Source organism: Aphelocoma coerulescens, chromosome 2 (genome assembly GCF_041296385.1).
Source record: "Aphelocoma coerulescens isolate FSJ_1873_10779 chromosome 2, UR_Acoe_1.0, whole genome shotgun sequence".
Classification (NCBI taxonomy): Eukaryota; Metazoa; Chordata; class Aves; order Passeriformes; family Corvidae; genus Aphelocoma; species Aphelocoma coerulescens.
Genome location: NC_091015.1, coordinates 146,391,688 through 146,411,202, shown reverse-complemented (window position 1 = coordinate 146,411,202; position 19,515 = coordinate 146,391,688). Strand labels below are relative to the sequence as shown.

At 37.4% G+C, this 19,515-nt stretch overlaps 1 protein-coding gene across 1 annotated transcript in view; it reads left to right on the top strand.

The window, feature by feature from the left end:
• The window catches only part of RGS22 (regulator of G protein signaling 22), a 60,896-nt gene that overhangs the window by 29,002 nt on the left and 12,379 nt on the right, over positions 1-19,515 (top strand). Inside the window, exons 16-22 of the mRNA XM_069006028.1 lie at positions 5,583-5,777; positions 10,412-10,504; positions 11,002-11,150; positions 14,121-14,283; positions 14,900-15,058; positions 16,853-16,915; positions 18,907-19,068. Of these exons, the coding sequence (XP_068862129.1) occupies positions 5,583-5,777; positions 10,412-10,504; positions 11,002-11,150; positions 14,121-14,283; positions 14,900-15,058; positions 16,853-16,915; positions 18,907-19,068 (984 nt within the window). The remainder of the gene's footprint in view (positions 1-5,582; positions 5,778-10,411; positions 10,505-11,001; positions 11,151-14,120; positions 14,284-14,899; positions 15,059-16,852; positions 16,916-18,906; positions 19,069-19,515) is intronic.

Genomic DNA, 19,515 nt, shown 5'->3' with positions numbered 1-19,515 from the left:
AAGAAGCTCTTTGGATTGTTTCCATGGAATTTCTTGATTCAAACGTTGAACGTGCATAGTTTGATTTCCAGGCTCTGCAGCCTGTTCCCAGTTTTATCTATTATATTCAGTTTACCTAAACTCCCCTTTGCTACACTGTGTCATACTTGGAAACTGTCTGCTTAGTGTTAACATCAGAGATAGTATTTTTTCTAAACCATCTAATTATCCTGTACCTTTCCTTCCATCTCTTGTGGGGGTTAGAATTGCAGATCTCATAGTACAGACCTCAGATAATGCCCTCAGTAATGAAAATTGATCTTTGTCAGCCCTGTTTAATTTTTATGATTGTCAGGGCATCATTATTATCTTTACCATGATTGTCATTCCCCTAAATAGATCTTTAGACCCTCATTTAATGTTAAGTGGAACTGATATTTTCAATAAAAGAGTATTATAACTGAGCATGTACTTAGCCCACAGTGGTGCTGATGGCAGAGTAGACTGATTCCATCAGGGAAAGAAACTGCAACAGTGTGATATTATTAGAAGAACTCTGAGGAACTTTTAAAATCACTTTGTGAAACTTTGGTCTGATTTTCCTCTCTAAACCGTCTGTAGGAGTATATCCTATCCGCATATTTCAATATATACTGTAACAGAGCAAAGCTACTTCACATGTCATTGGAACAAATATCTGTAGAGAGCAGGTGACAATAATATCTTTATATGACATGTTACTGAGCATCTGGACATCCTTGAATTTGTCTTCTTTTCCTTCTTGGAGGTTTTATTGGGCAAATGACAGAATTTTGCGTATTTGCCCAGAATTCTCATCTGAATCAGTGTTATTTGTACAGAACCTCCAAGCAGAGGCCAGGGCATGGATTCCTCCCTCTCTCCTGTCTCATACTGGATAAACTGAACTGCTACCCTATTTAGGTGTTTTCCCCTCCAGCTCTTTTTATAGCCTGAGGCTGTGGGCAACTGAATGTCTCCTTAAATCTGACTGTCTCCTGCATCTGCCCAGGCCTATGTGTAGCTGGGGACCTCCTCACAGCAGATATGCAAGCTGATCATATCTAGTCTGTGTCACCTTTTTCCTATGTGTTTTATTGCAGGCCAAAGCTTAGCTTACGGTCTCTGATGGTTTTCATTTTGGTTTCATTCCACACCGGTTTACATTCTTCTTGCAGTGGTTGCATGGCTGAAAATTTAAGGCCCAGGTCTTTTCCACTGATCTTATTTCCAGTGCTGGCCTGGTGGTGACAGCAGAACATCATACAATCAGTGTTACCAGGCAATTGCAGACAGGACATACACATAGCCATTAAAATAAATACATCAAAACGAAATTTGTGAAACTGTTCCATTAGCATAACTAACAGCTGAAATGTAACATAACAAATCAACACATGTGCTGCAACATTTGGTATCATTCTCAAGCTTGCCTTTTAAGGCTGCAGAAAAATTATACTTGTTTTCATTGGAACACCGTAAAGAGTCAAGCTGCAACCAATCTACAGAGTCTGCTTACGGAAGGGATGCCTTCCCAAATTCTCCACTCACCTTTGGCATAAGAAGACAGCCACTCCAAATACTCCTAAGAGAATGCGAATCGGATTCGCATGACACATTGTCATATTTATTTTACTATTTATTACAGAAAGAGACCTACAGAGACAGAGTATTCCATATGTGCGCTGCCTGTTTCCTCTTAGAAACAAGAACAAACCTTGATTGCTGTGTATCTGCTACTCATTGTTTCATTTGTTAGGCATTGTTATCTCAGCTTTATAATAGATAGAGTAATAAAATGCTTTCCAAGGTATATATACATTCACCTGGGGAAAGAAAGTACAGTGAGAATGAAATCTGATGGATAAGAATAATGACAAGTACTGGTAATCATCCAGGAATGCACATGGTTATTCACTGTGAACATGGGCACAGGAGTGTAAAAATTTTAAAATGAAACCAATAAAGAAATATTGGGTTTTAATTTAAAAAAGGTTATTTAGAATTAGAAAGTTTAATATAGTTATGGGAAATACAAAATTTTAATGCTAGAATCAATTTAGATCAAGGGAGTCCTCATTATTGTGAACTTCTAGGGTCAGATACAAGATTTATGTTAGTGGGAAGTGATGATGGAGGTTAAGGCAGTTTAGCCTCTCTGTTTAACACCAGCCAGTGCATTGCATTCTTCCATCATATGATTCTGCCAAGCAGCTGCACAAGCCCCTCGTTTAGATCAGAGCAATATCCATTCCTTTGGGCAGCAGTACAAAGCACTTGGACTTAAATCTTTCTTGCATTTCTTGCTTCACTCCCGTCATTCTGAAGTTGCTTATCAAAGCCTTCTCGTCTGGGGATGAATTCACACCAAAACCCAAGGCCTATACAACCCCTGATTTGGAAAGTCATAAATGAGGCCAAAGTCTTAATCTGAATTTTCTAAGCATTTTGTATAATGAGGTTCGTAAGTAATTGTAAGTAATTCCAATTGTTGTAAGTAATTCCAATTTGCAAACTGACCAAATTTGCAGATAAGGTTTTGGGTTCAATCTGTCACATATTTATAGGAGCATTTATAGCTGGCAGGTAGAAAAATTCTTGTGTTTTTCAATAGGAACAAAACAATGAATCAACAAAGTTTAATATGCACTTGATGTCATATGCTTCAGATTTTTGTATGAATTTGTTAACCTGTAAGTTCATTTAATGTAATTTTTCCTGTTGATCCCTTAGGAGATTGACCAATATAACAGTTTCAATATTCCATTGAGATTGGGAAAACCTCAAGAATTCCATTACATGGCAGCATAAAAGGCTATGATTATTGCTTTTTATAAAACGTGTCTTGCAAACTGCATTGCCCAGTGTTGAAGGCTGTGAACAGGCACTTTTCCTCTTTTTTGGCATGTCTTCTCAGTTGGTTTTCCTGCAGTCCTTGCCATTGAATCTGTGCAGATCTACAGATGCACCTCAACTCTGTGCAATGGACACAGGGATGAAAACTAATTTCTCTCCTATCCCCAAGTGTATGTATTTACTTACTTGGTCAAGTCCCATAGCAATGGATTCTTACAGGAATTCAAGTAAAAAGATGCCAAATCCTCAGACACTGTAAATGTGCATCCTTCAAATGAAGAGGCCATAATGATTACACCACCAAGGGTCTGGTTCTTTGAGTTTGGAAAAGTGCGTTCCTCTAGCTAGCTTAACCACCTCTAAAGTTTTGCTTCATGTGTATTGCCAGCCCTGACTATTGGTTCTGGAGAAAAACACCTGTCTTTACTATGTTCTGGTTTTGCATGTGAAATTACACAGAACTGGGATTCTGCAGGTAGAGCAGCCTGTAAAGGCAATCCCTAATGTGGCAATATATTACAACAGTGTTCGTGTGAGCAGATTGTCAACAGCTTTTGGTCAACACTTCTTAGTCTGGGCAATTTCTGTCTTGGTAGGCTGGTATTTTTTGCCAGCTCTAAAGAAGAGTAGCAAATATACTCAAGTTAACCTATTTCATACAAAATCATAGGGGAAAGGAATTCCACCCAAGAAACTAGTGGTGTGTTTGTTTTTATTTTATTCTTAAAACTATGTTCAAATGATCATTCATTTAAGGAACTAGGTTAATTCGTGCTAAAATATTGAGGACCTCTTTTTGAAGCTTTTTCTAATTTACAGATCCCTTCTGTTATAAGTCATAACAGGTAGAGCAATGTAGTCCTAAGGACAACTGAAATGGTTAACCCCTTTTTAAAAAGGCTATTTTTAAAGATACCACATCTTTGTATCATTGGAATTGTCTCTTCTAATTTGGCTAATTTTATACATTAAATGTTTTGGACCAGATTTAACATGATTTAACTGAAACTTTCCTAGTGTTAGGGCTCTTCAAAATAATTTTCAACTTTTGAAATCACTGCAAATATAATTAAAGTTGTTAAATTTAAATGTACCTAGGGATTTGCTGAGAAGGGTTTAATTTAGGATAATGTAGTCTTGTTTTCAGCTAGGACTCTTCCTATGGATGTCCTCTTTCTCTTACACCTTGCACCTGTGGATCATTATTGCACTGATAACGTGGGCCACCGTAGGCACAAACCATCTTTGTTTTCAGTGAAAATGGAAAAGTGGAAAGAGTGTAGAATCCTGCATACACAATAAATACAATAATCATAACGAGCTAACTGGGGGATGGATGTCAGCCATCATAGCCCTATATTCCTCAGTGAGCTAATAGCAGGAGAATCTAAAGGGTGTTTCAAATTGTAAAGGTCCAAAATAATGGGGATATACTCTATTACTGTTGCTGTTTGAAAGAGAGAGTCTAATAAATCAACATTAATTTAAAACAAACAGAAACATAGTTATTTAATGTACTCATTCTCCCCTTGTGCTTGAAATCTAAGCACACCAGTATTTTATTACTGCTTGAACACAGATGAAATGTATTATTTTCTTCTCTTCTGTTGCTTTGTATATCTGTTAGTTACAGCTGGACTTTAGCAACATAGGGAAATGAGAATTATCAGAATCCTGAATTCTTCATTGTCAAACCTGGATGATAATAAATATTGAAAATGGACTTGTCAGTGCTATCCTAGAGAGAAATTCCGATTTATGCTACTAATCTGGTCCCTGCTGTATGCTTGAAATATAGTTAGACTTTAACAATATGAAGAAGAGAAAATATTTATATGAAATATATTTTGGCAGCATCCTTTTTTGCTTGAGTTCCTAGCTGCAGTCAGAATCATGAAGTTTTAGAAAGCTATTCTGGAATATCCTCTTTCAAGATATTCCTGGAAAAAAAAGTGTTTTACTCTGAGTTTTTGATGTTCATTTTCATAGCATAGCTTATGAAACATTTAGAAGACAAGAATTTATGTAGGGGACTGTACGAAAAAAAATTGAAATAAATAAAAACATTCCTCTGTGCTTCAAGAACGAGCTGTTAGGGAGAAGGAAATATCCTCCAGGTTTAGCTTTCTGCTCCTTGTACTCTGTGCTTCAGATAAGAAGCATATTGTAACTGTTGCTTTGGTAAGGGCTTAGACCTTAGTTGTGCAGTTGTATCTCCTGCACGGATCCTGTACTATGATGAGTCTCACCATTGTCAAAAAACTCTGCAAGAGAACCTCCACACAGAATGAAATCATATAATATTTCATTAATTTTAACCTCAAATTTACAAATTACATCTCTTAGAAGAAGTAAGATGCCTTCACTAATTGGCTCAGCACATATTCTGCAAAACAACAGTGTGACTTCATGAAGAGTGCAGTTGCTGTAATAATTGTGGTTATCTGAATCTAAGTATCAGCCAAATATATCCAAGTGAAAATTGCATTAAGCATTACTTTGTGGTCTAACCATTTTAAACAAGTAAGAGTAAAAATGGCAGGGGGATCCATTATGTCAATAACTGAATTTTGGACACAGTAATAATAATAGTAAAAATAAGGTAGCTGTAATTAGATATATGTTCTGAACATACAGCACACAAATATGTATTAATTCTCTCCTTCAAGGGTCTGTAACCATTGAAATGGATGATGGCTAAGAAACAGTTTTCTTCTGTTTTACTGTAGTTCCTTTATGCAACTTACATTGCTCCATCTGCCAGTATGGACATTGAACTTCATCAGAATAAGAAAAATATGATTTATCAGAATATTGACCCAGCTTTTGAGGACCTTTTTGACCCAGCAGAAGAACATATCCTCACTATTCTGCTGGAACCATGGATGAAAATGGTGGAAGAAGACAAATACACTTACAGAAAGGTAATATCTGGATGACAACATGAAAAATTCTTATTTTAGGGAAGAAAATCGCAAGAGCATTCATATGCAACCCTGTTGTATTTATACTCAGGAAGGGAGAAGTATTACAAGATGTTTTATTTACTCACTCCTTTCTATCCTGATATGTGGAAATAGGCTGAGCTTCTTGTGGAGAGCAGACTTCTCATCTGAAAAGAAGGTGTGTGCTTCATAGACTTCTTGGCCTGTGAATTAGGGAGGAACGCATCTTGCTATGGTAAAACTTCTCTTTGCACTCAAGAAGTTTCATGTTTCTGCAATTGTACCAGTGATCAGAAGTAATTTTTTATGATGGGTTGCCCACAAACACTATATATTTTTAATGATAAGCACATAGTAAGGTGGTTTTCTAGAGTGTCAGTGCAGTGATAGTAGGCATTTCTGGTGTTTAGAATTTAAGTGCAGCTACTGCTTTGCATAGAGGAAATGTGATATGGTGATCCATGTATTTGCCCCAAACACTTTTTAGAATGCTGCTCTAAATAAGTGGCTCAGAAGTGTACTCAGTTCTAATCCCAGAATGCTCTGAAAGCTTGAATTGAGCATGCTCATGGAGGTCAGAGGAGATGGCTGCAATCCTGACTGTACCTTTGACGAATAAGAACAAGAAATGGTGATGACAGTGGTGGATGCTGTGGCTCTCTGTTCTTTGCAAACTTACCTACAAGTTGCTATCTGTAGGTCAAACTCCTTCTGAGTGCCACAATACGAGAAAGATATGAAGCTATTGGAAGATGTCCTGAGGAGGGCTGTGAAGAGGATGAAGGGTTTTGTGGGGAAGCCTACAAGGCCTAAGGTCACTTGTTCAGCCTAGAAAGGAAGACACTGAGGGGAGACAAAGTGGTCTACAGGCACCAATCTCTTCTCTGTGGTGCCCAGTGACAGGACCCAAAGGAATGTCCTGAAGTTGTGTTAGGGGAGGTTTAGGTTGGATATTAGGAAAAGTTTATTCACCCAGAGAGTGTCTGTGCACTAGAACAGCTCCCCAGGCCAAGCACCAAGCCTGACAGAGTTCAAGAAGTGCTTGGACAATGCTCTTGGGCACATGGTGTGACTCTTGGGGATGGTGCTGTGCCAGGAGTTGGACTCAATGATCCTTGTAGGTCCCTTCTAACTCAGGATACTCTGTGATTCTATGATTCTAATTTCAAGTCTTTAACATCTCTCTCTTGGATATGGAAGGAGAAACTTACAGTGAGGAATCATGAGTTAGTGGGCAGGAAGTTAGTTCTTTTTCCTGTTTTTCTTCACTATGACCCTAATTAGATGAAGCATCTCCAATTTATAGGAAATATCCTCACTTACTGCTGATACTTCTGTCAGCTTGTAATAACGTGCCCCCATTTCCCCCTGCAAAATATTTTGAAATCCTTTTTGCAGTTTTGTAGTACAGTATATTTTTGGTTCTATATCATGCATGCATGTAAGAACAACTGGATAAATAGATACCTAAAAGCAAAGTTGAGAATGGTCTTCTAAGCCTTTTAGGTGGTAGCCAGTATTAAACATTTAAGAATGGAGTACAAGAACAGAAAAGAAACATACAGCCATATTCAGTGCTTTGCAACCAAGGAAATTCAAGGATCAGAGATCTTATCCACATTTTTGATTTCAATAGTCTTTGATGAGGTTTTTTTCCCCCATGGGTTTCTGTAAACTGTATCTTGAGTGATACATCTTCAGCCTCACTGTAGAAGTGGGTTTCATGGTTTAGTCATGCAATAGGAGAAAAAAATGCGTATCTTGATTTGTTTGCAAACCCCTCCTTGATAATTTCACCTGGTGCCCTAGTTTTGTATGTCATAAGGAAGAAGTGAACAATTGTTATCTTATCTCAATGTCCTATTCTCAACGTTGTTATGTTTTTACAAGTTTCTACTGTATCCTACTTCAATTAGATCTCCTTGAAACTCAAGAATCCTAGACACTTTGACCTCTCCTCCTACAGAAGGTGTTCCATACCTTTGTTGCACTTCTTCCCCCATCTGTATGTGTTATTTTGCATTCTTTTGATGAGATGCAAGCAGTACTCAAGGTCTGGATGCACTAAGGATTATCCAGTGGCAGAACCATGTTTTCTGTTGTGCTCTTTGTTCCGTTCCTAGTTGTTCCTGTCATTCTAATTGCCTTTTGACTCCCGGTGAACTTTGAGTGGATGTGCAAAATGTAAGCTAATAGCCATCTGCAATGATTCCAAGCTTTCCTTCCCAAGTAATAACTACTAATGGAAAGCCCTAATTTGGAGCTCACTGGAATGACTTAATGTTTGTTATCGTTGAATTCAGCTGGCCTTTTATCATGCAGATGCTGAAGTGTCCTGATATCCTGCAGCTTTTCACAGTCAATTTAATTTTTTGCTCTGTGGAATAATTTTGCAAACTTTGTTGTCTTCTCACTCACCTCCTTTTCCAGATAGTTTCTGAATGTTTAAAAAACAACCTCAGTGCAGATCCCTGTGAGACTCCAATAGGAACCCCACCCCATAATGAAAGTTATTTATTTCTTTGGTTTTGATTTTCTACCTTCTAATTAATTCACAAGGGGACTTTCCCTCTCATCCTGTGATAACATAGTATCCTTTAGAAACTTTGAAAGTTTGAAAAGCTTAGTAAAATGAAATATACTAATCCAAACACATCTGTAAAATATTTTCTTTGCTTTTCAACATCTTTTCTAACCTTTCAGATAAATTACTTTTTCTAAATTATTTCAGCTATAGTTCTTTATGACCTTCAGTGCACCTTGGAATTGCTACTTTCCATGAACCTGAAATTTTATTTACTTCCTATCAGACTAGTTTTAGTCTCTTGTAACTGTGTATTTTCTGTGCATACTATAAGAGTTGTCTAGGGTCTGTTGCCGGTCCTCACTGAGTCAAGTCACCAGCACAGCTGAGGGTTTTTTACATTGTTTTTGCATAAAAAGGAGTCTGCTTTTGAGCTTTCTGAATACTGTGTTTTCACTACTTCTAGTTATGGAAAGATTCCTCCAAAGTAAGAATTGAAGAGATATACTTCTCTTTTCACTTAATATGTGTGGCAGTTTACATCCCCTTGAGTTAACCACAGGATAATCTATTGCCCTTTCAGTTTAGAGGATGCGTGGCTTTGCGCGTGTAGTTACGTGCAGACTTCTCAGTGCTCTAATAACACAAGCAGCTTAATCAGAGCATGAAAAAACAGCTAAATCCTTTTGACTGTACAATACGTGTGTTTGTGAAGAGTTATAGTACAGAGACATAAAACGACCTGTTCTAGGAGGCACTAGAGTCTCTTTGTACTAGGTGCAGGCTGATACTTAGGCACACTTCTTCCCAAGCACAAAGTCTGCTTTGTATTTTGTTCAGTCCCTGGCTCTACTCTTCCCCTTTGTTCTACTCTATAGCAGGACGTATTTGGCCCATAATGAAACAAGATATTTTATCAAGAATTAGGTGAGTCCAAAATTGTTTATTTGGGACATGTTCAGTATATATACCTACGTTTTTTCTTTAAATGAAACATGAAATTAAGAGAGTTTCTTTTTACTGTTGACTCTCATCCTGCCTCTATCTGCTTTCTCTTTAAACTTTATGAAAAATGTTCTGAATTATTTTACAATTTGCTTTTAAACTATGTTTTCTTTTAAGGGAAAGAATAGCCCAAAGTACTTTATAACAATGGAATAAAGTTACATTGAGCCTGAAGACATTCAGATAACACAGTGATTAGTGTGGTATTCACATTTAGATGAAAGTATCATGAATATTATTCTAAACATTCTCTTCTCTCTCTGCACATAAACACTTGTATAAGATAATCACAGCTTTCTAATCTTTGTAATGGGCATGCAGATCAGTATAAGGCATTGGCTTGATTTTGCTAAATATACTAAAATCTGCATTCAAATGGTTTAGTCAGCCAGGAGGGTCACCAAATATCTCTTGCAGTTGCTGATTGTTTGTACACAACATGAAGAACTGCGCTAGTTACATACATACAGCTTCTAATTAAGTTTAAAAGTGCCAATACTTCATGAATTCAAATCACACACAGTTAATTATTTAAGGAAGGGGCCAGGCTGAAAGTCGGAAAGCTTTCACCTTTATTTTTTAGATATTTTAACATCTTTCTCATCTTAAATTTCTGTTTCTCCAAATCTGTGGCACTCTGTCTTTTTGACATTTCCTATTGAGAGTCCTAGTTTTAAGAACTGTTTTTCTGCTTCTCAGTGACACTTTGACATACAATTTGCTGGTATAGGCAGTCAGGCATGTCTGACCCAATATACACAATATAATACATACACGATATATTATGTACACAATAGAATTTAGCAATTTTTTGAATTCAAAGTTATTTGCTTATAGTTAGGTTATTTAGTGATATTCTGTAGAAATCTGCATCTGATCCTACACAGATGGGAAAAGTTTGTTCTACCAGGGCTTTTGATAGAACTGTTTGTCACAAGAATGTGACTTCTTGTCTTTTCTAAACATCAGTCTCATTACTGGCAAATGTATTATTTTCTATCCACTGTCACTGGCAAAGTGCCCATGTAGTTCTCCATCTTCCTATGTGTACTGTAGGGGTGATATAAGATATTATTTTTATTAGGTGGAGTTGGTGGAAGAAACTCAACAGCTGGACTCCGTGTACTTTAGAAAGCTCCAGGCTTTGCATCAAGTGAGTAGTTCCAAGAAGGATGAGGTAAGACAAGTACCTACTAACAAAAACAAACCCTTTCTCTATCAGAGAGGGCTCACACTTTGAGTATCAGCAATGAAAGACTAACCAGATGCTAGTTTGAAAAAGCAAATAGTCTGATTTCTACCATTCATTTTGGGGACTGATTGACAGCCACTGTGTTAATTAGATATACAGGTCTTCTGTCAGTTCCATCAACATCAGACCTAAAGTCTGTAGGATGTATTTTGGGTCCCTGCTCTTGAGTAAATACCTCCATTTCAAGTGAATTACAGGTATATATTGGATTATTTGGTTATGGAACCTTCACACACTGATACGTTTAAAGCAAATAAAAAAGTAAAGCTTACTAGGAGCTGGAGCCTTAACTCAATTTATTTTCTCAGCAATCAAAAAGGCTATTTTACAGAGATAGGTTATCTAATGCAATAATTATTAGACAGAGCAAAATACAGAGGTGAAAAAACCAGTTATGCAAGCAAAATAATTTCTCCCCTCAGAGTACTGTTGCTGACATTGGGGCTCTCAAAGAAGATCAGCACTTGCATCAAGTTCCCAAAGAATTGGCAGGTCCTAATCTATCTGATCTGATCCACGACAAAGAGAAGTTAGAACAGTTCTGGGCTTTTCTTAATGAGCATTCTGCTAGGTATGTTTCTTCATTACTATTATTTTACCTGTTTCTAAGTTCAGAAGAAATCTTTTCTGAGGATCTTGTCTATCTAAATGTTGACAGATTTTAGTCTTTTCAAAAATGTGTTTGCATATTTATGAAATACACACGCACATTGTTCAGACAACTGAATTTTTCTTGGGGTAAAAATTCTCCTGTCAAAACATATTTGTATTACAGTTCTGCTTTCAGTTTCTGCTTTGATTAGTGGCAAACCCCCGAGTAGAACAATTAGCCTATAATGAGTAAAATTTTCTCTTTTTTAGTACAGATTCAACTTAGTACATTTAAAAAATTAAAGCTGGTTATTATAAAAATGTACAAATAGAAAACAGGCATGTTATTCTCATAGTGTGACAGCAACCACAGTTTTGTGTTTGCTGAACAGATTTAAATACTAGCTTGTAGCAGATACAGTCTTTGAAAAAGTGAGCCTGTTGTTTTTAAAAGTAAGATTTAAACAGAAGCTGACACTTTTTTTTTGTCTTTAAATTGTCACTTCCTTCTTTTAATGGGTTCCCATGAGTTGATGCTTTGCATATTGGCTATTAATTTAGTCAGGCACTGCTATAGCTTTCCATTGGATACTGGTCAGCTTTTTCAAAAGTGCCCAGAAAGGGGCATCTGGCACAGAACTCCTCTGGCCAAGACTCAATGTCATCACTTCTGCTTATTGTCACATTGTTCCCTTTGTAGTCAGAGAGAGAGTTACACACTTCTGGACACAATACAGCTAATTCTGAAGGTAACATCTAAAACCTATTTGGCTGAATCATTCCTAAAATGGTTATTTCTTCTTAGTGACTACAAAAGAGCTGCAGATAATGAGTTCAGATGGATATTCTTATGGTGTAGGTGCTTATAGTCAGGTAACTTCTGAGTTAGTTGTCTAGAGCAGTGGTCTCCAAACATTTTTGCTTGCGCATCTCATCAGTAAAAACTTTTTGAGCATGGAACCCAAATATATATACATATATATGTGTATATTTAATTTTTTATAGATTATATACATGTGCTACTAAAGTTTTAATGTTTTCTTCCTGCCCATCTACAAATGGTCTTCACACATTGCAGTTGGGAGACCACTAGTCTTGAGTTCCTCTCTAACTGGGGAAATGGTAGGAATCAGCAGATAACAGGTCCTGGACAGGTATGCTGAATTGTGTCTGGTATTTCCTGCTTCTTTGTTAGTCACAGACAAGTCCCATCTTAACTGGTAGAGCCAGGCAGAGAAATGTTTAATTTCTGGACTTTTTTTTTCCTTTTTTGTAAAAATTCATAATGAAGAAAAATATTTGAAAAAGTCTCACTAAAGTGTTTTAGGGCTGGGTTCAGACCAGTTACTCTGGAGTCCAGTGGGCATGCTACAATAAAGGTGCTTAATGGTACTATAATCTGAAGGGATCCTAAAACTAATGCAGTCTGGAAAATTTCAGAAAAAAACAGACATGTAATTTGCCTTTTCATCAAAACTTATGGTTCTGATAACGTCCAATTGCAAATGATCCAAGTTTCAGGAAGGAAAGGCTGCTGAGTACCTGCACACAAAATGAAGAAACTAAACAAAGCTCCATTAATTAATACTCTGTTAAATATATGGGATATATTCACACAATTGCAGGACAATTTGTGTTACTTTGGGTTAATGAATTACACTTATTAGTCTCGCCAGGCTAATTGACTGTGGATGTGCTCCTGATCCAGTATGCCAGGATAAGTCACCACTAAAAGGTTTATCTAACACATTTGAAGATTATATATTTTGCTTTTTAAATTAGATGTACATATTTGGTCCGTTGTCATAGGTAGATGCCAAGGAGTTACTCCATAAACCACAGTAACTTGGATCACTTGCATTTGGGTGAACTTAGTCATTTTGTGATGAACTAGCAAATGAAAGAATTTTAGTCTCAATAGAATTTAGGTCTGTAACGGTCTCAAAAGACTTTTGAAAGGAGAACATCTGTTCTTAAATCAGTCAGATCCCTTTGAACATTTTACTCATAGATTAATGTTTTGAAAAAGCCAGTTATTAACTGAATGGAAAACTGAAACAGATTTGTCTGAATTCAATGTTTCATATTTCCTGCTGCAAATACAGTGAATGTACTCACTAAAATGCTCACAGAACTTCAGCTAATAAGATACTGTCGGAAAACAGTCATATAAATTAAAAACTGAAAATTGTAGATATGTCATTTATTCTGTTGCGTGGTTTAGAGAACAAAACCATTCTATGATTCTATGAAAACAAACTTAAATTTACAGTGTATACTCAGATATTATGAACAAAATATAGATTGTGAATTGCATCATTGGAATGATTTTTCACTGACTGACTAATTAAATTAGTAGAATTGGTAATTTATGAGAAAGCAGCCCACAAAAAGCCATAGAAACAAATTTTACCATTAATTGTTTTTATCTGCTTAACTACAGACTGACTTAAACTCTAGAACTTCACAAGGGGCAAGAAGGGGATGATTTCTTGGGCTGATGTTCCCAGCTGTCATCCCTGCTCCTTTCTCAGGTGATGTAACAAGGAGACAGAGCAGGATGCATCGACTTGTCTCTCAGTGGCTCACAGCCTCAATACTGATTCAAATTCTCATCTGTTTCATTTTTCATTCTCTCTGTGAGCTCTGCACTATGGTTCTGGTTCACAGTCCCTGCTGGATTTAGCAGTGGCATATTGAGGAGTTACTCCTTTCAGGGTACTCCAGATGGCATCCTAAGTGAAATCTCTAAGATGTGTATTTGCTCTGCCTGTTCAGCAAGTGCCATGGTCTCAGCAGATGGTACTAGCAGAGAAAAAATGACAAAAAATTTGACCTGGTATTTAGGTTTTGAATACTTTGGTGGGTTGTGGTTAAACTAATAATTCCCTAGAATGTTGATGAAATTAACTCAATATTGAAATAACTTTCTGTTTAAATTTGTCTGTAGCATGGATCTCATGTGCTGGCTAGATATTGAAGAGTTTAAAAAGATGCTGCACAAGGATAAAGAAAAAAGTAATGAAAAATCTAAGGACATTAAAAACAAGTACTTAAACAACAAGTACTTCTTTGGACCCAACAGCCCAGCTACCAGAGAACAAAAAGAAAAGGTAGCAGTTACAGAACTATTCATAAAGAACAATCAGTGTGAGTGTGACTGAGATAAAAACCCACAAGTGGGTTTGCTCCAGCTTTTCCCCAAGCTATCTCTTCAAATCTTACCTATATTTTTGGCCAGAAATCTGGTTCTGTTCTGGTTGTGTAGGTCCCTTCCTTCCTGTTCAGGCTTTTCTTCCCTACCACTTACAGAACATCTTTCTTAAACTGTGATCTGTGGCCATGGCCAGAGCATGCACAAGACAGCTCAGAAAAAGTGTAAAAATTACTTTCAGGCACAGTGACTTGTTCCAGCTTTCTATTTTAGTATGTCAGTAAAGCCACAGACAGCAAGTCTGAGCTGTGGTACTCTGATATATCTTGATACTTAGGCAATTTTCTTGGTCAAGCTGGGGTATTATTTGCCAGAGTCTGTATCCTATTATAGGTAGGGACAAATGTAATCTGTTCCCTTTTATGAAAAGTACATGTGAGCCTTGGGTAAGCATGCATTAAGGGCTTTGCTTACAGTTAAGCTCATGCTTTGCTAAATCAAGGATGTAGAGAGATAAAGGACTTTTGGTATACACAAAAGTTTATGTCATGTGTTATTGTATTTGGATTGCTTAGCTAATGCATTCAGGTGGAGGAAGGAGACAAAGACTTCATGATCAACTTTCGGCAGCCGTTCTGCTAGAAGTTCAGCAGTGCGTCCAGAAGAGATTAGAAAAACAATGGCTGCCATTGTTCCTGGCAGATGAACACCATGGGGCAGAAGGACAAGCAAAGGTAATTTTTTGACAACGGCAACACATACAGGCATTGTTTTTTGTTTGGCTCATAATTTACCATTGGGATAAAAAGGTTTAGAGGAAAAGCAGACCACATCTTACTTTCAGTTTACATTGAAAGCATGTACAGGTTGAAGCATTTATCTTGGTAGGTTCATCTGAAGGCTTAATTTAGCTGACAGTATTACTGTTAGATCCTAAATCTGAAGGAGCTGGTGTTAGCTCTGCTGCCATCCAGGCTGCCAGAAGAGTGAACTAATCTTTGCTGTAGTGCTACACTCTCCCTTATGCCATTTTGCCTTGGCCATACAAGTTGCACACTGAAGAAATAGTGCTTTGTGTAAAGGATTTGCCCAAGGGGACCAGAACACAAGCAGATGAGTGGGCTTCCCATGCCATAATTCTTTCTCTTATGCTGTCCACATTCTCCCATCTGGAGCTGCAGTGCCTGTAGAAATTACTTCAGGACTTGTGAAATTCTGCTGAGTGGAGAGCTTAACTGCTACAAGCCTTGTTCCAATTGGTTATTTCAGAAAGTTGCCAAAAAGCTGGGAGTGAGGAGCCTTTCACTCCTGCTGGTTCATTAGAAAGACTGAGGAATGGGCAGAGCTAACATCTGCCTTTTATGAGTGCCTGTGTGGCTGTGATCCTTGGAAGGGGATCATCCTGCTGGTGACAGATGCAAAGACTTGGGGTTTCCACTTCCACAACAGCTCTGACATGTGAATGTCATAGCAGAAGGAAACTTCACAGTTCCACCAAGCAGACACATATGCAACTGCATTGATTCATAAAACTCATTTTCTGTCATCTTTATAACATCAAGAAGGTTGTCAGAAGTGTTGTCAGAAGTGCATATAAAGAATCCTTTCTATTGATTCAGAACACTAAGGAATCTGAAAGATATACATTCTAATAAGAGAAATGGTAATTTTAATAATGATTATGTTAATTCTGTAAAAAAATCCTAACCCTCTGCCATTTTTAGCTGAACTCTGCCTCCTTTACAAGCCCTGGCAAAAGACCAAGCAATAACGCTAAAGCTGCTTCCAGGTCTGGAAGCTAACTCATGCCTCTTTTTGCACCTGCTGCACTGTGTTGGCTGGGAGATTAGCCCAAGTAGTTTAGAAAATGCTGTATTCAACTCAAACAGTTTACAGGAAATACATACTTCTAATGAGCTTTTAGTCTTTTCCTAACTCCATTTATGTCTGATTGCTATTTTCTCTTTCTTATTGAAAAGTCAGAGGATGAAAAGGTTCTTTGAAGAAAGTATTTTAGAAGAAGTGAAACCAGATGACATTCTCCACTGGCTTCATATTTCACAGTGACAAAACAGTGTGGGCATGCTATGTACTCCTTATTCAGGAAACCTGCCCTTTGTCTGAGGTGTAATTTTGCTACAAAGAAGTTGCAGGATCAAGTCTGTATTTCTGATACAGCTGTACAAAGGAACTAAAAACATCTCATACTAAAAAAAATCAAACCCAACATTTATTCCTCACATAAGTGGTCCCTCAGAACATTATGGGTAAAGTAAACCAGTTTACTGAGTGCACAGCTTGACTGCTATTGCCTCTTGTCTTCTCTGATTCCCCAGTCTTAATGAGCAGGTGCTCATTTATAGCTGAAGAAGGGATGGCATTCTGCGCAGGTCCATGACAAGTTTCAGACATAAAATCCATAAGAAGACATATGAACTATTCTACCACTGGGGTCTTAATCATTAGAAGGCTGAACAAGAAAGAAGAATATTTTAAAAATAAAATAATAATCTTCTGTTCAATTATAGATAAGGGACATAACTGAAGATCTTTCACACAAAGACCAGCAAAAGACAACCGGGATGTGGAAGGCAAGTAAAATTTACTGTGTCTCTTGTGTCTGCAGTTTCACAGTCTTTTTCATTTGGACCTTGCACATTTTTCACAATTTCCCTTTTGACAGTCTGAGGCCCAAATGTAATGTTGAAAACAATCATGATTGTAATGGTTATAGTGGACTGATTACTTACATTACTCCCGATTAGCTCCCTGCTGGATGTTCATGGTAAATTTCTCTTCCTTTCTGTCTGGAGAGGTCATACTTGAAAATAAAGGTCTCTTGTCCTGGGCTTTGGAGCACTATTAACACTCCTCAAACTCATATTGTACCTCTAATTCACATTTATCTGTATTTTGCATGCAGTGGACTTATTTGGACAAGCTGTTCATTCCAGCATCTGGTAGTTTATTTATTATTGCAAGTGGATTATGTGCAGACACAAAAGGGAATGTGAAATATGCAGCGGAGTGGGCAGGTTTAATCATATCTCACAGTATCTGTTTCCTTTAGAATTGTATTTTAATCTCACAGCACTGAGATAATATCAAATTTAAACTTTTTAAACCTTTGTAATAATACATTTCATCAGATGTTTGCCAGTTTTTTCCTCTTGAAGAACAGTGAACTTTTGTGATTGCCAACATACAAGTTGTGTACATTTGTTCAGTTGAACTTTTATTGTCTGTTGAAATCAAACTAGAGACCCGGTCACCAATTATCCATGCAAACCATCAGCACAAAAGGGATCCAAAGTGCATGTGGGTTCTGTTAACTGAGTTTTCCCTTCGTCTGTTTGTCAGGAAGATGGTTGTTTTCCGTGTTCTGCTTCAAGGTTGTTGACCCATAAAATAAGCAGTGTTTATATACTGGTGTAGGGATGGAAGCAACATTTTGTTCTTCCCTTCATGAATATGCCCTAGAAATAATTTTTCCCCAAAGTTCCCTAAATCCTGGTCACAGGGAATAGATCATGTTTGGAGAGTTGGAGAAGGGCTGAGAAGATCCAGTGTTACTGCCTGAATTGAGCTGACTTTATTTTAACCAAAGGACCCTCTGGACAGCCACCACCCTCCTTCTTGCCAGGGTACACTCTCACCCCGGCAGGCTCTGCAACAGGACACTGAGCATAACCCCTGTTTTTAAGATAAGCTGCAGAAACCCTTTCAGCTTAGGATCAGGTTAGATTTCCAGGACTGTTGGTAACAACTAAAAATGTTTCATACCCATGCTCACCATTGAACAGCACTCCACCCCTCCAGGACTTCAAGAGTTTTAAACCACTTTTAGAAGATGGTTTTCATTCATCCATCTGATAACAAAAGGGGGTTGTTTGGCTTGCTCCTCAGCAACAGCACAAGAACTGTTTGTTCAGGAAGGCAGGCCAGCATGAACTTCAGTTCAAACAAACTGTCCCTGCATAAGCCATCTTTCTTTCTCCACCCTTTCCTGGCTGCCTACTGTTCTGTGCTTGGCAGCATGAGGATTTCCAAAATGTCTCAAAGATTTTAAATTCTATTTTGCTATTTGTAGCTTTATTTCACAGAGAGCAAACTCTCTGGCTTCTGTTGGCGATCACGGCAACACATTTCAAACCTCATTTTGGTGGTGAGATCCCTGTCAGAAGCATTTTACAACTTCAAGCTTTGTGGTTTGTGTGTTCCTTTCTCTTTGTTGTTTGTTTGCATAAAACTCAAACTGTTCTCTAGAAAAGTAGCCCCTTTTCATAATCAATAACAATAGCTGTTTCTATACTTTGTAGTCATATGGTCTAAATCATTGTCAGTCATTTCCTCTCCCATCACATCTTCCAAAAAATGTTCCCCAAACCAAACTGGGAAAAAAAAAGGAAAGGAAGAAATGAAACCTTGCCTCATTTTATTGTATCCATGTCATAAATTCATAAACTACTGAAAGTTAGGGTCAGTGCAAAGATAAGAATCAGACAGTTTACACTAACTAATGCCTTTGTTACTGCTTTTTGAAACAAAGTTTATTTGGTGCATCTATTTCTTCTTTTGACAGCATGTGGACAATAAGAGCGTTTCTTCATCTAGTGAAATAATTGCTTTCCGCAAAGCACTGTTGGATCCAGTGACAGGAAATCTGTTTCAACGTTTTGTGTCACTGAAAGGAGACCTACTGGGGAATGGAGTGCTCTTTTGGCAAGAGGTGCAAAAGTATAAGGTATGGTGGTAAAATGGAGCAAAGGGAATAGTATTCAATTTGCAAGCAGATGCATCCATTCTTGCATATTAGGAGAATTTTAAGAAAAATATCTATGAGCATTCTGTTGTTCATAGTAAAGCCTCTTTCACTGTTTAAACTGGTTTTTTCTTCAATGAAAATCCTCACTTCTTAAAGGTAGCTATTTTTGACTCAAATGCATTATCCCTGTATTTCTGTATGCTTTTTCAAACTGTAACATTCTTCAGAGTCTCTAAAGAAACACTGCTAACTCACTAATGCCCAGAGTTTGATATACATCTGTTGAGCAGTAGAAATATGCAAGCATTAAAATGTTCATTCTGTCTTTACAGCTGCTATCTGAATTTGTAATTTCTCAAAAATGAGAGGTAACTTTTAAATTCAATCAAATCTACAGATGTAAAGATGGTATCCACCCCAAAAAAA